This window comes from Trifolium pratense, linkage group LG4 (genome assembly GCF_020283565.1).
Source record: "Trifolium pratense cultivar HEN17-A07 linkage group LG4, ARS_RC_1.1, whole genome shotgun sequence".
Classification (NCBI taxonomy): Eukaryota; Viridiplantae; Streptophyta; class Magnoliopsida; order Fabales; family Fabaceae; genus Trifolium; species Trifolium pratense.
The window spans coordinates 19,172,743-19,195,870 of record NC_060062.1 but is presented as its reverse complement, the minus strand read 5'-3'; the positions used below and the strand labels follow the sequence as shown (position 1 = coordinate 19,195,870).

Sequence of the window (23,128 nt, the reverse complement as noted above, 5' to 3'; positions counted from 1 at the left end):
GGTATTCAACTTTCTGTCAATTAGCGTAACTTCCCAAATTTGCTATTTTCGTGTTAACTGTGTGCATTTAAATAAAACTTACACAATACACTTGCACACTATTCACTTTCACAACCTACACTTTCATATTCTCTCTAAACCTCCAACAAACTTTCTTTCTCTCTCGTTAGTTTTTCCAAACCTTACCCTAATCTCCAACAATGGCTGGTGCTTCGTCTTCTTCGTCAAAAAGGATTCCACCGTTTATATTCAAAAATCTTCAGATCGTTGGGAACGAGATGGAGTTTCCAGAATCTGAACTCACTTTTCTTTCAGAGAAGATGGTTGATTTCGACGGTCTACAAGCTAATGGGTTTGAAGTTAAAAAGTACTTTATCACTCAAGGTTGGGACAAGTACTTCGACATGCTTAACGGTCCTATCTACCCAGATTTGTTGAAGAAATTCTGGATGAAAGCAAAGGTGTTCGATAAGCATGAAGCTAAGAAGGAAGAGCTTGCTGCAATAGAAAGGAATCCTAGTCTGAAGGGTAAAACTAGGAAGGAAATGGGTTTGCTGGATTATACAGGTGTACAGATTAGGTCAAATATCTGTGGGATGAACATGGCACTCTCGCCTATTCATTTCAATGCTCTTCTTGGTCTACCTAACTCCGGGATAGAGTTAGATGTGTTTGAAAAGGATACAAGATACAGAGATGATCTTCTGCATCTCATTTGCACAGACTTCTCCTTAAAAGGGAAAGTAAAGGGTTTGACTGATGAATGTAGAGTTCTTTTCAAGATCATCTTAGCAGCTATCAGTCCAAGAGTTGGAGGGACTGATACAATCTCCTGGACTCATCGTCATCTGTTGTATTTCCTTCTGACAGGAAAGAAGGTTAATCTTGGAGATTACTTTTTTGAAAGGATTTGTGAAGCCATTTTTGCAAGTAAATCTCAGAGGAAAACTACTATAGTTTATCCTAGGTTGTTGTCAGACCTTCTGCATCAAGGTCATGTTGTTCAGAACTTAAGGAAATTCCACCCAGAATTGGTTCAGAAGAAGTTTTATCCAGAGATTCTGAACGCCAGTTTTCTGTCCAAGATGCGTTTGATTGCATCTAAGCCTGTTGCTCCCCCACAAGAGTTCTCTGTTAGGCTTGAAGATCGTCTGTATGTAGAAGGCTACCCAGTTATATCTGAAGCTGATGCTGAGCATGTGATTCAGGACTACTTAGAAGTGCTCAGACAAGAAGGTTTTGTTGTTGATAGGAGTATGGTTCCTCCTGCTCCAGCAAATCTGTATAATCCTTCTAGGAAGCAAAAGAGAAAGGCTGGAACTCAAGAGGATCTACCCAAGCCAGATCTTCTGGCTCAGAAGAAAGTTAAAGTTGAACAATCTTTGGCTGAGCAAAGGACTAAGAGGAAGCATGAAGAAACTACAAACAAGGCTGCTGAAGGAGCTTCCAAAAAGCCTATTGTTGTTGAGGATGACAGTTCATCTGAAGAATCTGAGTCTGAAGATGAGACTGAGTCTGATGAAGAGACACTTGCTGAAAGACTTCGTAGAAGACCTGTTCCTGTTTCTAAAGATAAAGGTAAGTCTACTAAGTATGTCTTTAATGAAAATGAGATTGGGATAGGTTACACCAAACCTCTCAGAACTGTTTTACCAACCTCTGATATTCCAACCTCTGATAACCCCCTATCTGAACTAGAAAAACATCTTAGTCCAGACCCTCTTAACAATCAAACTTTCACCCAGAAGCCTTCATCACCTCCCAAACCTAAATCACCTCAACCTCAACCCCAAAAAGAAACCCCTACCATTCCATCATCTGAACCAAAATCACCTATTCCTGTCACTAAACCAATCTCTCCCACAAAACAACCCTCTCCACACAAATCTCCTGAACCAACAGCTGAACACAAATCTCCTGAACCATCTCCTGACCATATTTACCCTGAATCAACTTCTGACATCTCATCATCTGAATCAACCCCTGAACCCCATCCTAACTCAAGTGCTGAACATGCTTCTCCTGAGCGTATTCATACTTGTGCCCCCAAGCCTTCAGAGGCAGAAGTTGTTATTATTGACAACCCTGCTAATGAAACACCCAACCTCTCTACCATTCCCAATCCTTCACCATCATCATCCAACCCTTTTGGTAATCTATCCGCTCAGTTTCATGAAGACTTAGTTAGATTATCTTTGCTTAAGGACAGGTTTCTAGTTTGTCCTTCTGATGTGGACTTGGAAGTTTCAAGCATTAAGGCAAGGATTTGCAATGCTTTGGATGGTGCTGCTGAGAAAATTAAGGCTGTGATTGGAAGAAGAGACTTGGATGTGATAAGCGTCATGAGGGAAAGTATGGCTAGGGCTGAATTGAAAAGGTTAACCATGTTCAATCATGCTGGATTTGAACTTGCTAAGCTGGAAGCAATTGCTGCTGTTGAACACCGTCTGAACGCTTTCAAAGTCATCTGGATAGACTCCAAGCTGTTTCAGAGTCTTGAAGCTCAGAGGTCTGAGTCTGAAAGGTTAGAAGAAGCTGCTGCTAGAGTTGCCGAGTTGGCAAATGAGCTACATAATGAGGATGCCACAGAAGAGGATGTACTGAATGTGCTGAACCAGGATGATGTCCTGATGATTGATTACCCAGAGGAAGGTGAACCCTCTGATAAAGGCAAGGCACCTTTGGTTGTAGAACAAGCGCCTTTAGTTCAAGATCAAGCTCCTGTTGTGGCTGATCAGCTGCAGATCTTTCAAGAAGCTCTGAGGGAGCAGCAAGAAGGTTTGGAAAGGCAAAGGACAGCTCACCTCAACTTGGAATCCAAAGTGGATGGTCTGGTTTCCAACGTGGGATCTTTGAATGACAAATTCGACCAGCTCTTAGCCTTTCTAAAGAAACCCTAGGATTCTCTGCACTTGTTTTAAGTTTTCTTTTTATTTTCTGTTTATCCTCTGAACAATTTTTTTTTAAGCTATGTTTGCTTTTCTTGATTATGTGGTTTGTCATTTGTTTTGTTTGTTTTGCTTGTGCTATGTTTATTGTCTTGATAAATAAGAACATAAGAACACAAGATGCTTTTTAAAACGAAAATTTTTTATTAATGCTCTAACCATGTTGAGTACATTGGTAAAAAGAAAAAGAAAAAGACAACCTAATCCTAATCAGATGGATAATACTCAGAAGAAATCTCAGATTTCTCCTCAGCATCCTCTGATGAAATTTCAATGGGATCTGGGTTTTGCTCTTGTTCTTCTTCTTCTTGTTCCTCTTCTGGAACATAGCTAGCCAAGAACTCAACATAGTCAGCATCATCTTCATTCTCTTCAGCTTCAGAATCTGATGAGATGATTATTATCTCCGCCTCTTGTGGTTTCTTGTTGTCTTCTTTATCTTTCTCATCGTCTTCGCGTTTCTCTTCGTTCTTCTTTCTCTTAAACTCAGCGATGCGTAAACTAAATCTTTTCATTATTCCTCCCTTCTCTTGCTTCACTTGTTTATTTTTGTTTTTACGTGAAGATGGCATGTTAACTTGTTTCACTTTTTATACAATCCTTGAGCGCGTTGGTTTTCGTTTTTGAAATTAATTCACCTTTGTAACAACCACTCTTCTTCTTTGACTGTCTTGATTATATAAATTTTTTTTACTTTTTGATAATGACAAAAGGGGGAGTAGTTACGCATTAATTGATAAGTGATAAGTTCAAAACTGAAACCACGTTTTTATCCTTTTATCTCGCTTTTTATCCGTTAAATTAAAAGTTGTTACTTTTAAGTTGTTTTACGTACTTTAATACGGAGACTAAGTTAGTTGAAACTAAAATAAATTTCATAAGTAAGGATAAGTTAAGAGTGCAATTTTAACTTAGCCTTATGAGACTTAGGGGGAGAGCTTGCAAACCTCTCACTCTGAAGAAAGATATGAAACTTGTTTTATTTCAGATTATCTTAATCTTATACTAAATTAAAATATCATGGATATAACTTAAAGTTTTGACTTTAAGGAGTATCAATCTTAGGGGGAGCTTGCAAACCTCATAAACCTAAGAGAAACATGATAAGTTAATTTAACAACAATTGTCAATTAATACTGTTGTTTGTCATCATCAAAAAGGGGGAGATTGTTGGAACAAAATTGATTTAAAAATGTTTGCCCCTAAATCTATAAAGGTTTTGATGATAACAAAGTATTAATTAACAATTGAATGGACTAAAAATTTATTTTAAGTGCGCAGATATAAGCATCATATAAGCTCTGAGTGAAGTTCAGAGGATGTGAATTCAGAAGTTCACAAGCGCTCAGAAGATGTTGGACTTCAGAAGTTACAACATTCAGAGGATGAAGTCTTCAGAACTTCTTGACTGACTACTAAGCTTCATCAAAGTCTGAAGATCTCTTTGAAAGCTGTGAAGATTCCCTTTGCTAGTCAACTCTTCTACCAATGAAGAAAAGGACCTTTCAAGTCTGATCAGTTCAGCTACCTCTGTTCTGTCTGTCCTAACTTGAGAACGTGGGTCTTCAGTTTTGTTAGCTGAATAAGGAAAGTCTTCTCTGCAGTAGTCAAAGTACCTGAAACTCTTTCTTAGTTTTGGATACAACCAAACTGCATCAAGACAGGCTGCTTGAAGACAAAAGATTATCAACTCCAACGGCTCCTTTTGCAACGACTCTTTTCTAGTGGTATATATACTAGAAGATTCAGCTACAACAAAATACACAATTATCAAGATTTGAACGTGCGCTGAACAAACTCTAAACTCTGTGATATACAAGCTCTGAACCTCTGTTAAGTGTTTTTGCACTTTAGTCAAATACTCTGTACTATTTGTATTTGCTCTCTTTAGGTTCATCTAAGAGCATTTGTATATTTTCATATACTTTATTATTCTTGAGAAACTTAAGCTTGTGTGCTTAAGTGTGAAGTCTTAAGCTTGTGTGCTTGAGCATTATTGAGAAGTCTCTTGCTTGTGTGCTTGAGCAGGTGTAATCTTGTGTGATTATAGTGAACTCCCTTGGAAGTGTAAGGGGACTGGACTACTCTCGTTTTGTGAGAGGAACCAGTATAAATTGCTTGTGTGATCTCTCTCTCTCTCTCTCTCTTGTTATTATTTGTGTTATTTATCCGCTGCGAACGTAGTTGAGTTAAGAACTTGAAAAAGTTTTAACTTAGCTAAAACACAATTCAACCCCCCCCCTTCTTGTGTTTTCACACCTTCAGAGTCTTGGAGGTTGAGATGAAGCCAAGTGAGTAGTAACGTCTTAGAATGATTAGAAATAAGAAAGTTAGCCGTTGGAGAACGTGTTGAGAATGAGTAGTATGAGGTCATGTTGGAAGTGACTTGTGTTAAGTGAGAATTTGCGAAAAGGATTATCGCGCATGTGAGTAGATGTCGTGTTTGAGCACATATAGTAAGGAGTTGAAAGACGATGCCTAAGGTAAGTGTCGGAGAGCATTTAGTAGTGCCCACAAGATAAGAGTGAGTAAGTATTTGCTAAGGAATTTGGATTCATGGAATGGAAGAGTCGGTAGATACTAGTTTTGTTAGATGCATCGTGGATGTTGATGTAGTATGGTCACAATCGGTGACAATGAAGTAAAAGATTTTAAATTGTTTCATCATGGATGATGGGACGGTAGTGATTTGGTGAATAAGAATTCGATGAGTGAATAAACGGAGAAGAGTGTGCTTGTTGCAATGCAAGATGATGGGGAACATGGATAGGTGGAGCGTGAGCGAACTGAAGATGTCGTTTGGAATCAACGAGATAGAAGTTATGATTGTTTGGAGAACCAATTTTAGGCAGTGGTCTAATTTGGAAGTAGCGAATTGCTAAGGGATTAAGGAGAAGTGATATTGGAAAATGTTTGCGTTAAGGAATGCAAATATTGATTGAGAGATTACTTGGGAATAGAATAGTCGTATCGAGATTCAACTCAATGATTGAAGATATGTGAGAAAAGGAACTTGACGGTTAGAACGATAATTTCTAGAATGTGTCGAGGAAGATTTGGATTGGTGGTCATCAAGTGAATGTTGAGATGGCACTATCGAGTGATAAGTTGGAATAAGATTCGAATATGAATAAGTGGTGTAGCACAGTTAAGTGATTCATGAGGGAATCAAAGATTTATGAGAATTATGGAGTTGTGGAAGTATCTTTCGGAGAGTGTTCGATTGGTTGTACCTATTTTGGGGCAGAGTTGTGTGTACCGTAGAATGTGAGTCTATGGATGTTTCGTGCGAAGTTGACGTTTTTAGCGGTTTGATAAGAATGGTTTATGCCGATATCATGATTGTTGACTATCTATCGACAAATTGAGGAACTGGCCGTCCTTGATCTCTTGTTGATAAATGGACAAAAATTGTGTTGGATGGGATAAACTAATTTTATCAAACTTGGTAATGTGTAGTGTTTGAACGTTTCGTTGGAGGGTCGGATACAGGAGTTATCCGGAGTTGTTTTAGTTGCGTAATTTTCGAGGGCGAAAATCTTTTAAGTGAGGGAGAGTTGTAACGACCCAAATTTATTATTCACTAATTAAGTGTTTAATTATTTGGTGATGTGGTTTTTAAGTAAGATAATAACTTTATGTTATTTATCGAGAGTTTTAGTTAACGCGCGAGTAGAGTGAGTTAACGCGTTATTGGGCCAAGCCAATTGGGCTTGAGGCCCAATGGGCCTTGTGTGTGTGAGGGGCGCCCATAAGGGCATAGTGAGGAAGAGAATTCATTTCTCATGTTTCTTTTGTGTTCTTGAGAGGAGAAGAGAGAGAGCTTGAGGAGCTAGGGCAAGGGGAGAGCTAGGGATTCGAGATCTTCGTCGTGTTTTCTTCGAATCCAGGTAAGAGAGTAGATTTCATATTCGTGGGTGACTCGAGGAAGGGGAGAATGTCGATTTCTCCTCACCCGAACTTCCTCCACCCCATTTTCGTTTTAGCTTAGAACAGATTTTCTTGATGGAAATCGTTCCTAAGGTTCTTAATATGCTTAACATGCTTTTAACATGATTAATGAACGAAAATTATGGTAAAAACGAGTTGTATGAAAGATTAAACTCAAGAACTTAGTGTTCTTGAGAGTTTTGATGAAAAAGTGTTTAATCTCTACTTTTTCGATGTTTATGATGTAGATCTGAGAAATGAACTGTCCTTTTGTGTTTATCTATGGTTGTTATGCTTGAATACAAACTCTTTTGGGATTTATAGCATGAAAAATGGGATTTTTGGGTGATTTGGTGTAGAAATCGCAAGGTTTGAACTGTCCTGACAGGAGGCCTTCGCTAGGTCTTCGCTCAGCGAATTGAGTGGCGAATGACTCGCCACAAGCTCGCTACCTGTTCGCCATGTACCTGTAGTCCTCTGACTTAGTTCGCTGCAGCGAACTGAGATTCGCTTAGCGAATGGTTCGCTGATTGCTCGCTGCTGGTTCGCCACGAGCAGGTGTCCTCTGGTGAGGTTCGCTGAGGGCTCGCTACTGCTTCGCTTAGCGAACAGTACTGGACCTACAACTTTTTGATAGTTATTTTAAGCGCAATTAGGCACTTGTAACATGGATTTAAGGTATCCTAACATACAATTAAGTGTTTGTAACCATGATTAATTGTATTGTGATGATAGTTGTTGATTATATGTGTGGAATATAATTGTTGATGATGTTTGTTAAAATGTCAAAGAAGGATATTAAGGTATAGTGTTATCTTAATAAAGAAGTAATGTTGGATAGTGTTCCACATTAGTAAATGAAGAGCTTAATGCTATTGATTGTGAGTGAATTCATGAAATACATACATGCATTCATGAATATATGTGATATTGGATATTCCAATAAAGAAGGATATCGGATTATATTTATCCGATAAAGAAGGATATTAGAGGTGAGATACTCTAATAAAGAAGATGGTACCACATGCATTAGAGGTGTCTAGAGGACATAACATGAATGTGAAGCATTAGATTGCATTAGGGATTATGTGTGCATTTTATGATAAATGATGTTTGACACATACTTGTTAAATGTTGATTGTTAATCCGTATGTGAGGAGCAGAGTCCGTCATGACTATAAAATGAACAACGCAGGGTCCGTCATGACCATAATCTGAACAATGTATGTGTTGATGTTTTGGTATTGTCCGAGACGACGTGAAACTATATGTTTGGTGTATAATTATGGATGATTGATTATGTGATAAATGAAGTATATGCATGATATATGAATATGCATGAATGATGGTGATGTATATGTATAATGTATGATTATGCATGTTTTTATGAAGAAGTGTTTAAGTACCATTTACTTACACTTATATTTTGAGTATGTTATCTAACTCTCTTTTATGTGTTATGTGCTGGACCGTTGGTGGTCCAGATTTTACAGGATTTTGTGGTATTCGATGTCGAGTCGTCGGTGAAGCTCCGCTCTGATTGTGACACGGGAAAAGAGGTTTTATATGTATATAGAGTCTCCTTATCTAGGTTGTTTTGTATAGCTAATAAATACATTAGTTGATTTAACATTTGTATAAACAAGTATTTGTACTAATTAACTACATTAATATTATTTTGGTAGAGGAGTGTAATACTCGAACCGATATTCAATAAATTAAATGTGATTTTCCGTTGCGTATTTTGAAAAAGAATTTCACTAAGGTAGAAATATATAAATAATGGGTTTGGGTGTTACAACTTATATTAAATTATTTAATTTAATTGTAGGTTGTATTTAATAATTATCGAGGAACTAAGCGATGAAAAGAAAAGGGTAAATTAATCTAACAGTAGTGACATTTTTTATTTCAAGGGTATTTTTGTCTTTTAAAATATAATCAACACTTCTCTCTTCTCTATTTATCTTATTTTTCTCTCATACCAAACAATCTATTAAATTTACTCTATTTCTCACTTATTTCTCTCTTCTCACTTTCTCTCTCACTTTTTTCTCTCTTCCCACTTTCTCTCTGCAACCAAACATAGCCTTAGTTTCTTCTACATCATTTTCTAGATTTTAGCTTACCATTCAAGCATATGTCGCCAGAGATTTCATTTAGCACTTTGATGCCATCTTTGCTCATGTTTTCTTCTCCAAAGAAAACGTGCGTTCTTACCCTTATATTTATAATTGGCAAAATTATATTACAGACCCTTTATCTTGTTTTTTTGTAATACTTTGGTCATTTATCTTATTTTTTTGTAATATTTTGGTCCTTTATCTTTTATTTGTAACACTTTAGTCCTTTATTTTTTTATTTGTAACATTTTAGTCCCTTTTTTGTAACAGTTTGGTCCTTATCTTTTTTTATTTGTAACACTTTTGTCCTTTATTTTTTATAAATAAATAAGATAAGAACCAAAGTGTTACAAAAAAAAAAGATAAAAGACCAAATTGTTACAAAAAAATGATAAAGGACAAAGTGTTACAAAAAAATAAGATAAAAGTCCTGTAGTGTAATTTTGCCTTTATAATATTATTAGTATCTTTCATATTTGTGTGTGTTTTGTGTGTGCATATGCGGTTTTATGTAGTCTTTTGGTTTTATGTTTGTTTTGGTAACTACGTATCTGACGGTAAATATGTTGTAGTAGGATGGCGGATTCGTGCTCAAAGTTGTCACTCAATCTAAATCACACAAGTAAAAATAAGAAGTAATCCGTCCAAAAAATGGAAAAGGATTTTACGGGTTCAAGTTTACGGTTTAAACGGGTTATTGAGTGACTTGATTCAGTTAGAAATTTTTAAAAAAAGAGTAACAATTAAACCTTTTGTGTTTATATTCAGAAAATATGCATCAAGAGATGAGAGAATTATGAAACAAACTCAAAAAAAAGTGTTAGAAATCCTAAATCAACATAAAAAGTAAGGAAAAAAAACAAAAATCTCAAATAAAATTAAAAACATAACCTTTGATTTCAACGAAGTCAGACAAACAAGATGAAGAAGGATCAAATTCTGAATTTTTTAATGTTGATTAATGCAATGGTCAGTGATAGAGAGAGCACCCCCTGATATATCGAATTTATCCCTCTTGCTACTTGGAAATTGAGTGTGTAAATAAAAAAAATTGGGGAAAAAGAGTTTGCTTTTTATATAACAAACTGCAAACTGAGTTCGCTTTCTAGGATGCGAACCTTATAAAAATTAATTTTTTTTGTTCTCTTCACCCTTGTCTCATCTCTCATGAAATAACTTTGAATGAAACACAGTCCCCAAGTTTAAGTGTGAACTGTTCATCCACCTAATTTTCTATTTTATGTCAAACTTATCAACTTTTGTAGCCTTGATACATGTCTATTGCAAGTATAAATGTAAACTTGATCATATCAAATAAAGTAACAATTCACTATAGCTATATTGACAATGTGTGTGATTGGTCGATAATGTCACAACCAACTCCCGTGACAAATTAAAATATGATAGCAATGATTCGAGTTCACTTTCTAAAATAAAATAAAAAAATTCACTATAGGGGGTGCGAAAAGTGCTCTCATACTGGTTAATTTGGGTTTTTGTTTGAAAAAAAAAAAACGCGAAAGTGGCTGAATGTAAGTACTTATAATTTATTGAACGTGGTACTACACTGATGCTTGAATTGATGAAGATTTGTGAGGGAGAGAGGAGGAAGAAGATAAAGAATAATTTTGATTTTCACCGTCAATTTGATCTTTGCATAGGTGGCTGTGAATTTGAATAAAAAATTGTAACATATTAGTCTAATGTGTCAAAATTTGGGACAGATCATAAAAAACAAACAGAAAAATAACGTTAGGGACTGTTTTGACTAACGGAGGTTTGAATCAGAGACTTTTAAATGTTTTATGTTGATTCGGAGATTATTATGACAGCGCGGCACTTTCAGGGACGAAAGTGGCTGTTTATTCGCCCTTTCGCCTTTCTCTGTCTCTCTGCTCGAACTTCCCATCCTTGTATATCAGCTATCAGGTTTCAATCACACCAAAACCACTGCAAACCTTTCTTTCTTTCTTCTTCTTATTTTTCTTCTTCTGCTTCATTCCTTTGAATTTGAATGAGTGAGTGTTACAGAGAGAGAGAGAGAGAGAGAGAGAGAGAGAGAGAGAGAGAGAGAGAGAGATGGGGAAGAAAAACAAAGCAATGAAGAAACTTTTAGTGAAGTTGGACCTATTAGACGTTCTTTCATGGTTACAGAAAAGGGTAAGTAACTACGGATTAATTAATTAATGATTAAGCTAAGTTTATTAAGAAAAGTAACTTTTTTTCCTGACATTTATGCTTGATTATACATTGTAAGTTCAGTTCAACTCATTTGTGCTTGTTTAATGTTACTTGGTTATGTAAATAAGTTGAGTACAATTTATGGACATGTCATAAGCTGTTTCCATAAGCTCGACAAAACAATCTTACAAGTGCTTATGCTAGTAAATAAGCTCAAACGAGCCAATCCAACTAGGCTCCTAGTCCATTGCACTCTTTCAATTTGCAACTTTACTTTATCTTGTCTTGTATATGCTTTGCCTATGGTTATGTATCAATTGAAGTGCAGCTAAGTTAGTGTGTATATGAATGAATGAATGAATGAATGTTGTTAAATAGCGATAATGACTATAGTGTTGCAGAAGTTGAAAAAGATGCTATTGTTTTGTGACACTATTTAGTAGTTAGTACAAAGTGTTTTCAAATAGTAGATATAACGGTGCTATAGCATTGTTGTGTAGTAGAATTGAAAAAACAACTATTTTTTGCAATCTGCAATTGACCACACTGGAATGTGTAATCTGATTGGTAAACGTAAAAAGATTGTATTGTATGTATCGTATGGATGCTGTATAATCGCAGTAATATATATCCCTCAACATGCTATGTCGGTTTACTAAACTTAAGAGAAGATAGTATTGATGTGATGAGGAGGGAGACAGTTTTTGAACTTTATTATAGATTTGTCAGTTTTATAGTGCTTGCTTCAACAATATCTGGATAGTCTTATTTTGATGTTCACTTTGCACGTTGTTTTGGTAGTTTGTGGTAAACTAATCTGAAATCACAGTATGCCGATTGACTTTTTTTTTGTACTTTCTTTTGCACATATTAGAATTATAATTATAATTTGTAACATGACTTTTTCTGGTTTTTATTAATTGCTGTCATCTTCAGTGCTGTTGAGAAAGACGCCAACACTGCCATTGAGCTGAAGAATGGTTCATTGGTTGGTGGCCGGAAAATTTCAGTGAAGCACGCAATGCCTCGTCCACCCCGTGAAAAAAAATCAAAACCAGATCAAGGTCGATTGATGCTAGCCTCTAATTCTCTTTCAGATAGAGCATGCTGTGATGCTTTGATGTTATACATACTTTTGCCTTTTCTTAATATTATATTTTGATTTTTTTAGAAGGGAAAGTTTTGAATAAACCGAAAAACTCAAGGAAGCCTGTGGAAATAAAAAAATCAGCTCTTTGTAATGACGCAGCAGATGAGGGGGGTGGCTCAGAAAAGCAGAAGTATTTACTCTTCTCCCTTTTCATAGTTGTACTTCAGCCATGAAAGATGATTTTTGTTTTGGTTGAGATTAAGAGATAATGAGATGATCTGATACTTACATTATGGATGTTTCTTTTCTTAATCATGGATGTATATCACATTTCTAAAATGTTGTTCCTTGTTCTATTTTTTCTTCTTTTGGCAGGGTTGCTAGGACTGTTATATTTGGTGGTCTCATAAATTCTGCTATGGCTGAAGATGTTCACCACCAAGCCAGAGATATTGGCAGTGTGTTCTATCACGTATCCCCTTTCAAGAAATGATCTTCAGCAACATGGTAACTACTGATTTTATCTTTTCAGATTACAGACAAGATATGTTTTATGTTTATTTCTTGGTCTGATATGTTAATGTTAGATGTAAAAAGTAGATTCTTTTTACTTGTTTAATAACTATAACAAGCTCTCATGGTTAATGTATGAAGCAAGTTCTAATGTAGCTTTTCTAAGTGCTTTGGAATTTGTCAATCTTACTTGTTTTAAATTTTTAATGCTTAGTCCTTCGGCCTTTCCCCTTTATAATTAAACACTTTGTAGTATTGTATCCCATATGACCGATCATGTTGAGTATGCTGATGAGGACACCGGAGTTCGTTCTTTTACTAAAATTTCTAATGACATGGTTTTCCGGTTAGGGTTTAGATCAACAAGATTGAATCATGTATTATGTTTATAAAGATTGTTTTACTGCTCATGATAGTTAAGGTCATTATGAATTTTTTCCCAGGTCTGCTGCAAGATGGCTGTACTTCAGATGCTTCAGCTGTACTATATACAAGTGTAAAATCAGCTTGTGCTTCCGTTGCAAAATTGCATAAAAAAGAGATAGGAGGGGGAACTGTTTGGGCACGACAACTTGGCGGTGAGGTAAAGTGCTTGTCATTGAACACATCAGAGGATAGTATCATCACACACCAGATAGAATCTTTTATGTAGAGGGATAATAACTGCTAGCCGATTAGAGAGGCTTTACCGATCTATATTAATTAAATGAATATTTTTGCTTTGCATTTGATAAAAAAAAATTAGCTTTCATAAAATTTGAGTTCACGATATTATATCAAATGTGTTCATTTTCTTCTAGAAAATATATTTGAAATTTTATTTTGTTAACATTTTTGTTGTTGTATGTGGGCTAGGGCGCCAAGACTCAGAAATGGAAACTTATTGTCAGAAACCTTCCTTTCAAGGTTTGATCTGTAGAGTTACAGAACATTAAATAATGTTTTGTTTGTCGACCTTGTTTCCTATTTACTTGACAAAATATGGATACAGGCCAGAGAAAATGAAATAAGAGATGCATTTTCATCTGCGGGTCCTGTATGGGACGTACGCATACAGAAGTCCGACACAGGGTATATATTCCTTTTCTTTTTCTGACATAAAGTGTTTTGATAAATATTAAACATATGTTTTCTTAAGCTTTTTCCCCCTCATTTGCTTTGGCAGTCTTTCAAAGGGTTTTGCATTTGTAAAATTCACCTGCAAGCAAGATGCTGAAAATGTATGAACTGTTTCAAAGGTTTTACTTTACATACCGTTTGTATTCTAAAATAACTTGTATATAAGTTTCCTGCTGCTGTTTCAGGCCATTAAAGAACTCAATGGATCAAAGTTTGGGAGTCGTCTCATAGCTGTTGACTGGGTTGTTCCAAAAAAGATATTTACTAGTGATACAAATGATGCTATACATGTTAGTTGTTTATAGGCTTTTTCACTATTGCTCAGGACTACAGTTCCTCCTTCTTAACTTTGTTTCAAAATATTTAAATAAGCCATCCTTTATGATTTCTTTAGGACAACAGAAGATGACAGATGAAGATGATAGTACTACTACTGAGGTTGGTGTTGAGCATAGTGACGAACAATCTGATCATGGAGATGATAGTGATGTTGTGGAGGAAGATGTTCCTTCTGAAGATGATTTTGACAAGGAAGCAGACATTGCAAGAAAGGTTCTTAACAACTTGATTGCATCCTCCTCTGCCAAAGATGTTTCTGCAAATAATGATGCTACATGTTCTGAAGAAAATAAGGACCCAAAATCCAATGAAGCTGTTAAGGGCGCAGATAGTAAAGCATCTAAAGAGTCTGACAAGGTTTCTGCTATTTCTAAGTCCGAGATTTCCAGCAGGTTATCTAATCCTAAACAGAAGATGATTTGCAAAGGACAGTTTTTATAAGCAATATTCCCTTTGAATGCGATACTGAAGAAGTGAAGCAACGGTTTTCTGCATTTGGAGTAGTAGAATATTTTGCTCCTGTTCTCCACCAATTGACCAAGTATGTCTTCTAGAAGGCTAGAACTCTTTTTCGTTGTGTCTGTTTCACAGATTACTTCGTCTTTAATTATTTATACTCCCCTTTTACTAAATGCAGGCGTCCACGAGGGACTGGTTTTCTTAAGTTTAAAGCTGTGGAAGCAGCTGATAATGCAATTTCAACTGCCAATGCTGCTTCTGGGATGGGTATTTTAGTGAAGGGCAGACCATTAAAAGTTTTTAAGGCTCTGGACAAGAAATCAGCTCATGAAAAGGAACTGGAGAATGAAAAAAATGAGGTTCATGACCACCACAATCTTTACTTGGCAAAGGTGTATCTTCTTCTCTGTACCTCTTGTGTTGCAGGCTATGGTAGCTGATATGCAATAGTAGTAACATTTGTATTCTTTTAAAATGTAATAGGAGTGACTCATTCTTGCCGGGACTCCAGCTGCTGAAGGGGTTTCGGCCAGTGATATGGCAAAACGCAAAGAGTGAGTATTTTATAATTTTAACTTGCTAAGTACTGCACTGGTTTTAATTATAATGGCTAGCTATGGCTTGTCTGTGCTGCATGTGGGGGACAGTTCAATCGGTTCACCTTTCTTATTAGTAATTCACTTAATATTGGGATTATTTGGTCCTTGCCTGCTGGAGGAAAATAAAAAGACTAGTTTTCCTCTCCTTAATTTTCTTTTCCTTTTAGCTCAGGTAGTTGTTGAGAAAAATAACAAGGGGCTCTAAAACTCGGTCGCTTGAAAAGCTAACAAAATATAAATTTTAACACAAGTGATTCTTGCACAGACCATTATGTGCATAGATCAACAAACAAAAAATAAGATCCATTGATGCGAGTGAAAAAGCTGGGTAAATGAAAAATTTGGCATGCCCACACAAAGCATGAAAAATCAAATATCATTATCACTGCATGTTATGAACGTACCTTAGCATGTGTAATGTGATGCCCACCATCTACAGAACCAAATGGCTGCTAATTGCATAAAGGTTATAGGTATAGGAACTTCCATCGTTATTTTGCAAATACTTAGTCAAATCGAGATTGTCAATGGGAAATTTCACACGAGTGTCAATTTTGCTTGCCTTTTTGACCTTGTTGTCAAAAGAGAATCGATTAAAGCTACAAACCAGAATATTTGGCAATTTCCACAACTCTAATTTCTGCTCAGCTTCTCTGTTTTGCTTGCATTTAGGACACTCCTAATTAATTTTTTAAAGAAAAAAAAAATTAAAGCAACAATATTTCCTAAAGTGTGAATGGCAGTCTACTATGAAATCCATTTCAAAAACATCAAAGCAATCTTTTCTTTTTTTATGAATAAACATCATAGCAATCTTACCACATGTTTTCTTGTTTTAGTTCGTCTGGAGCCAAAAATTTCTCCAAGCATGAAAACAAAGTAACTTCTTGCTGGGTGTGATTGGAAGGAAAGGGTAATGATAACCGATATGGTCGTTATCATTACCCTTTCCTTCCAATGACACCCAGCAAGAAGTTACTTTACTTTCATGCGTGTAATTTGTGTAGCTGATTTTAGTGATCTTACATTGCTATTTTGTGAAAAAACCATAGTTTGGAAAGGAAAAAGAAGACGAAGCTTCAATCTCCAAATTTCCATGTTTCAAAAACTAGACTTGTTATCTACAACTTACCGAAGTCCATGACTGAAAAACAACTAAAGAAGCTTTGCATTGATGCAGTCATCTCTAGAGCTACCAAGCAAAAACCTGTAATTCGACAGGTTGGTTAAATATATGACTTGAAGTTGACAATTATTGTTTCTGTATAGCTTTAGGATTTATGTTACGTTTTTTATGATACAAATGTACTTTGCAGATAAAGATTTTGAAGGATGGAAGGAAAGGAAAGGCTACTCAAGAAAAACAGTATTCTCGTGGAGTCGCCTTTCTTGAATTTTCAGAGCATCAACACGCTCTTGTTGCTTTGAGAGTTCTTAACAATAATCCTGGTAACAATAACATCAATTTCTCAATTGTGAAAATACTAGCTTCGTTATTAGTTAATTTTTAAAATAGTCAACTTGCCTTGTAACTTGATCTCTTCTAAAAAATATGAATCGATCATAAAATGTGTCCTGAGAAGCATGTTCAAAAAAGTGTATTGCTAGCATTTCTATGCGTGGTGCACTGTGTTTTTTTTTTGTTGTGTAATCTGATTTTATTTTATTTTTTACCACAGAAACTTTTGGTCCTGAACACCGGCCAATTGTGGAGTTTGCTCTTGATAATGTTCAAACATTGAAACTACATAATGCAAAGCTACAATATCAGCAGCAGGCTCCTCGTGATGACAACATAAATGAAAATGATAAATCCGACAATGCAGGAGTTTACACACGTGGAGCCAACATAAAATGAAAATCTCTAGAGCACGACAAACCAGCAAAAGACTTGGGATTGAATTCAAATAATGAACAAGGCAGTAAAGTGGCAAATGGAAAATCTCCTCATGGAGACAAATCCAAAAGACAGAAAGGCAACCAGAGTACAAACACTGACGTGTCATCATCGAAAGAAAGTCCAAAAGCTTCAGTGAGGAAGTTAAAGAATAACCAAGATGGCCAGAATCACAGTGCTAAATTACACGAAGGTAAAAATACTTCCATTGACAATAATAATAATAGGAAAATAGCAGGAAAGAAAGATGGCGCGGTATATGGAAAGAGGAAGATGCAAAACCAAGAACAAACTGGGGAAAAGGTTTCTAGGAAAAGGGCAAAGAAGAATAAAGATTCAATAGAGAAGAACATTGTAGATAAGCTTGACATGCTTATAGAACAATATAAATCCAAGTTCTCACAAAAGGGTTCCCAAGGAAATGATGGTGAGAAAAAACCTCAACAGCTTAGAAAATGGTACCAATCATAATTTTGTTCTGCAATGAATTTTGACACTTGGTTCTTACACAACTTTTGAGCCTTGAGTTAATTTAAGTTTTTTGGTCTAATTTATAATGTAACAAATATTTAGCCTTTTTGTAATAGCAAGTTGTGTCTTGGAGATGGATGCGGAGAGGAAAAGCTCCCCATGATTGAGAACGGGGAAGGAGATATGGGACAATCTAAATGGCGGGGCGGGAGTGAGAAAATACTTTGTGCCACCATCCGCCCTACTAACATCCTTACATTCGAACAAAAAGAAAATGTACTTTCTTATAGGAGTAAATTCATGAAAGCCTTAAAGAGGGTTGCAAATGTAAAAACAAAATGTTAGGAAACGGCACCTCCAATATTTATATGAAAATTCAAGGTTTTACACATTCAAGTTCTAGAAACATGTTTTGGATTCTAGAACTTGAAATTTATTTTTATCGAGAAAATTATGTTTTCTTAAGTTGTTTACACTGTAGCAGATGTTTCTCATGATTCTCCTACTGATGCGAAACTAAACAATGTCTAAAATTGAAAATTACGTTTCTAAAATTGTGAACCATCCCATAATAGACATTGTTTTCTTTTCCCGTGTTGCTCAAAACAAGCAAAATACACTATCGTAATCTAGGTTCCGATGAGATATGAGATACATCTGAACAAACACAAGGGGCGGAGAACAACCATCTAAAGCATAGAGCCACTCCTGCAATATTATGAGTTGTTTATATTGTTATCTTATCAAGAATATGTAAAATACTTGTTCATAAGATTGAAATCACATATTTCTAAGAGCACATCAAGGAGATTAGTAGATGGACCAAGAAAATTAACTTCTTTTTTGTGAATATAAAGAAAATGAACTTTATAGGAACACATTAAGCTCAAAAAACAAAGTTTCAAATCAAAAGTTATCAAACCATTATTTCCTATTATGTTTTTTTTATTAGTTTACAATGGAGTATACTTCTGTCAAACTATCATCACCATCAATACACTCAATCATAATCATAATACAACTGACAAAAACACCACCAAACATATTAGACAAAAATAAAAATGGTTAAAAAAGAATTAAATCACACAAATCTTGTAAAAGGCTTTCTTCCAACTCTAGCTGGCAACGATACCGTCGAATCAACACTCACATTTCCTATCGATTCAAGTGACTGATATTTATCTGGTGTCCTATTAGAGGACTGAGAGCCACGAGGATCCTTATTGCTAGAGAACAATGACCCTTTATTCCATTTGAATGAACCTATACCTTGTGACAAAGGGAATGAACTTCTCCTCGAATCATTGCTGGGAGTTGGAGTTGTACAACCACTACTACCACCGCCGAATCTTTCTCTTGGATTACTATTAGCGCGTACTTTCGCCTTAGCAGAAACAGTTGGAGTCATGTAGTTTGGAACCGAAAACGGTGGACAGCTCATGAGACTATCATCGTCCTTCAGAGGAACGTCGAAAGGTGAATTGGATCCAACTGCTCTTGGCCTTGAATGTTTTGACATCATGCTTGAACTGTTTCCTTGTGGAGTTCTAAATGGAGGAGTTCTAGATGGTTTTGAAGATGGAAATATAGTTGATCTTGTTGATTTTGGAGTTGGTGTATCCATGTTATCAAAGGCAAAAGGCCTTTGAGAGCTTGAGCCAGGTCTTGGACTTGTCTTTTGTTCTGAATACGGTCTTGGTGGTGTGAGTTGAAAATTCTTTAGGACTTGTTTTTCTTGTGGATTTGCTGCTGCGGGTAGTTGTCTTTCCAACCAGTTCCACCACCATGGGAATCCACTTGCTCGCATATCTGTCGCCTGTGTTTGAGTTGATTTTGGAGTCGCCTTCCACAACTGTCGGCATAGTCAACCAAGTTATAACAAATAGTGATATAAAATGATATAAAATGCAATGTCCCTGCCAACTGAGCTAAGTTCACGGGACATAACAAATAGTGATCTTATCATAAAATACTTTAAAATCATTAATGAATATGACACGTCATAAAAAATAAACAAAAAATCCTTAAACTTGTGACGTTTCGGTAAAAATAGAGGGACCAGAAGTGTATTTAAGCCATAAGATAATACATAAAGTCTAGGCTTTGTTGGTTGGTACCTGATGCGAATATGCAAATGCCATTGCTCTCTCTCTTTTGATGATTGCTTCGACCTTCTTCTGCAACCTTGCATCTACTTCCTCTTTTGTCAGTAAGCTATCATCCCAATCTTCACCGTTACCTCCCTCAGACTATACCAAAGTTCCAAATTATATCAAAATAAATTAGTCCGATTTATATAACGACAGTTGAAAATACAAGCATGTGCATATTTATGAATAAAAGTATAAAAAGTTACTTTATATCTAAACATGATGGATGCCATAAAGAAGAGTATGAATGTATGATCACTTACGAGTTTGCCAAAGGTACTTCCAGCGTCCTTATCATTCTTGAACTCAGCTTGATATCGTGCCTGGTTTTCCAACATCTGAATTCGTCGAGATTGAATCTGAGATTGAACTCGCACTAACAGCTGCATGTGCTTCATGGCACTAACTGTCTGTCTCTTCACATTCTGTCCTCTTACCACTCCTTGAAGTCTTACCAAACCCTTCAGAGCTCTAAAACTCTTCCGGCCCTGTATTGCAAATACCACATATTACAATTATGATAGTACTTTGTTTCATGATAGATAAAAAAGTTTGCAAAATTAATGGATCTTGGAGCATTTTCCTAAGTTAGGAACCAAATACTTTACTTTTCATTTTCTAGTTTCTATTTTAATTCTCTAATATGTCTCTATGGAGAATACCTCAAAAAGGCTAAATTCTATAAATGAAATTCACAAGAAAATATAAAAGCTTACCATATAACCTCTGTAAGCAGCCTGGATCTTAGTAGCCGAGGAATTCTGGTTTTGTAAAGTCGGTTCTGGTCTGTAGCGAACCTCCTTATGTTGAGGAACATTCCGGGAGGACGTAGCTTTCGGAGAGGTAACTCGGGGAGAAGCAGCTTTAGGAGTTGGAGCCCTTGGAGAAGGAGGCTTTGGAGAAGGAGGCCTAGGAGAAGCAACTCTAGGAGGAACATAAGGTGGCGTTTTCGGTCTCTCGGGAGGTGTGGTAGGCCTAATTGTAAGTACTTGTTGCTCTCTTTCGAAGTCGCCAAATATCTTTTCGATGCTGCTTGGCTCTCTGAAGATAGGGATGAAAGAATTGGTCTCCCCATGCTTTAGTTTTCCTAGACCTTTCTTCTTCTCTTTTGTACTTTTGTTATCTGCTGAATCCTGCTATATTCTTAAACATAGTTAGATTAAGACAGATCAATCTGAAGAAACGAAACAATTTAAGATGCAAAACCTCAATATACATAAAAATTAAAATTCCCATCAACCATAAGTTTGATACTGTAGAAACTTTGGGAATGTTCATACTATTAAGAAGTCTCACATTGGTTGTGAGATGCACTGAATATGTGTTTATAAAGTAGAGGCAATCCTCAGTTTACAAGCCAGTTTTATAGGGTTGAGTTAGGCCCAACTCTCAATTCCAAGACATACTTCGTATTGAAGAAATTTGTTAATATTACCACAGGTATGTGCGTTACAGTCCGTTGTCATTAAATTTGTTTCATTTTTTTGTCAAAAAAAGTTCAGGAGAATTGAGTCTCAAAAGCTCAACAATGTCGAAGAAAGTCTCAAAGCTGAGAAAGCGTTTACAGAAGTATTTACATATTACTCAGTACTCACTAATGAAATCCACAACACATCAGTAGTGAGATTCAAACAACGTCCTCGTGGGATATGTGTCGAATCCTTAAATGTAAGAAGGCAGTAGCATAAATTACCTTCCCCTTGGAGTGGTGTGTGAAAACCCTCTTGATTGCTGAAAACCAACTCCCTTTCTTTCCCATCTCAGTAGCATTACTCTTTCTTCCTGTAAAGTTAAAATCAAGATTGTGTGAATTCCATATTCTGCAATAACAATACAAGACTTTATATAAATATTAACACACGCGCGCGCACACACAAGGATATACAACAAGAGACTAAACTAAGCTCACCAGAACAATCGCCGGCAAGTAGGCAGCATCACTATATTATTTTCAGGCTGTTGAAGGCCAAAAAATAGTTAAATTATAACTAAATCACAAATGAAATGAAAAAAAAAACTTCATTCACCTAAAAAAACACTCTTTATGCTTAATTGAATTTGATGCTTAATTGTTTTGACAGAAAATACCAATCATAGAGGAGATCACATGATCAAATAAGAATATATAGAGCATAATTTAAGATATAAGAGTGAAATGAAAATTCTCTAAGACAAAAATGCAAACAAATCTAAGATAAATTTTGTTCCACAAACAAAGGAAAATTGTCAAGAAAGAAAATCTTACATGATATTGAAACTTGAAAGAGAAGAAGGGCTTAGTTATTATGAAGATGTGAGAGAGAAAATGAATAATTTTCCAACAGTTATAAAAACAATACTTAATAATGATTCATAATCTTCTGACAGGTTGTATGGAATTATTAAATTAAAAGGATCCCAAGGTAAAGTCAGTTATTGTTAAGTAAGTTGATAAACATACTTAAATTCATAATAATTCACACTTGTCCATGCCAACACAACATGATTCATAACCATAATACAATAATTAACAAACTTAACACAACCTTAAAAAACACTTAAGATATCATAGATAAGATACCTTGTTAGTTGTCACAGAGCTTCCAAAGTTACACAAGAACTCCTAAAAGTGCTGTCAAAGGCACAAAGACAGAACAAAAAAGATGAAACTCTCTCTCTATAGTTCTTTTTCTAGTCTCCTTCTCCTTTCCAGCACCACATAATCTCTCTCTGTCTCTCTCTCTCTCTCTCTCTCTAAGAATCCAATTCCTGAAGTTACTTTTTTTGTGGTAGCAACCTTTCACCTTTTAATGGAGATTATAATTTTCTTTGTATTGTGGGACTTATAGTATAATTTAGTTTGTAATTATTTTTGGTTCAATGATGATTATGATGAGAGAAAGAGAAAAAATTAAAGAAGGGTGTGGTATGGTATGGTTGGCCACTTTCTCACTCAATGTTTCAACCAACTTTACTTCAATGGGAAGACTATGTGGACACCTACATTAAATAAAAGAATTTACATTAAATTATCTCCACAGTCTAATATGCGCAAGTAAAAGCCATTTTAATTCGGTCGGTAGGTACATCGCATTTGTGCAGCAGCTCGGGTTTGAATTCAAGATATTTCATTTATTTAACTTTAAGATGGAATTTTTACCCACTAGGCTACTTGACAAAAAAAAAACAACTTTTTTTTTTTGAACATAAACTTGTTTTTAATCATTGGATCAATAAATTTTTATATTAAATTAATATAATCACAACCAAGTCATTGAGCTCAAGTGGTTAATGAGCTTCACCAAAAAGGATGGATTTTGGGAGAACCCA

General features: G+C 35.7%; 1 protein-coding gene and 1 pseudogene across 7 annotated transcripts; one reads left to right on the top strand and one right to left on the bottom strand.

Annotated features, from left to right (window-relative positions):
- The first annotated feature begins 10,875 nt into the window (after positions 1 to 10,875).
- LOC123924257 lies at positions 10,876 to 17,985 on the top strand (annotated as a pseudogene).
- A 583-nt stretch (positions 17,986 to 18,568) lies between these two features.
- LOC123924255 (protein IQ-DOMAIN 14-like) lies at positions 18,569 to 22,814 on the bottom strand. Of its 7 annotated transcripts, none has more exons than XM_045977091.1 (7): positions 22,380 to 22,814; positions 21,729 to 21,775; positions 21,513 to 21,601; positions 20,536 to 20,952; positions 20,083 to 20,307; positions 19,787 to 19,918; positions 18,569 to 19,521 (listed from the first exon to the last, which is right to left on the bottom strand). In XM_045977091.1, the coding sequence occupies exons 3-7, from the start codon at positions 21,576 to 21,578 to the stop codon at positions 18,751 to 18,753; spliced, it is 1,611 nt and encodes a 536-aa protein (XP_045833047.1). In that variant the 5' UTR covers positions 21,579 to 21,601; positions 21,729 to 21,775; positions 22,380 to 22,814; the 3' UTR covers positions 18,569 to 18,750. The 7 variants fall into 7 exon arrangements, with proteins under 7 accessions (XP_045833047.1, XP_045833044.1, XP_045833050.1 ...); XM_045977088.1 differs by having other exon boundaries at positions 20,536 to 20,955; positions 22,380 to 22,791; XM_045977094.1 differs by having other exon boundaries at positions 22,065 to 22,385.
- Positions 22,815 to 23,128: the final 314 nt, after the last annotated feature.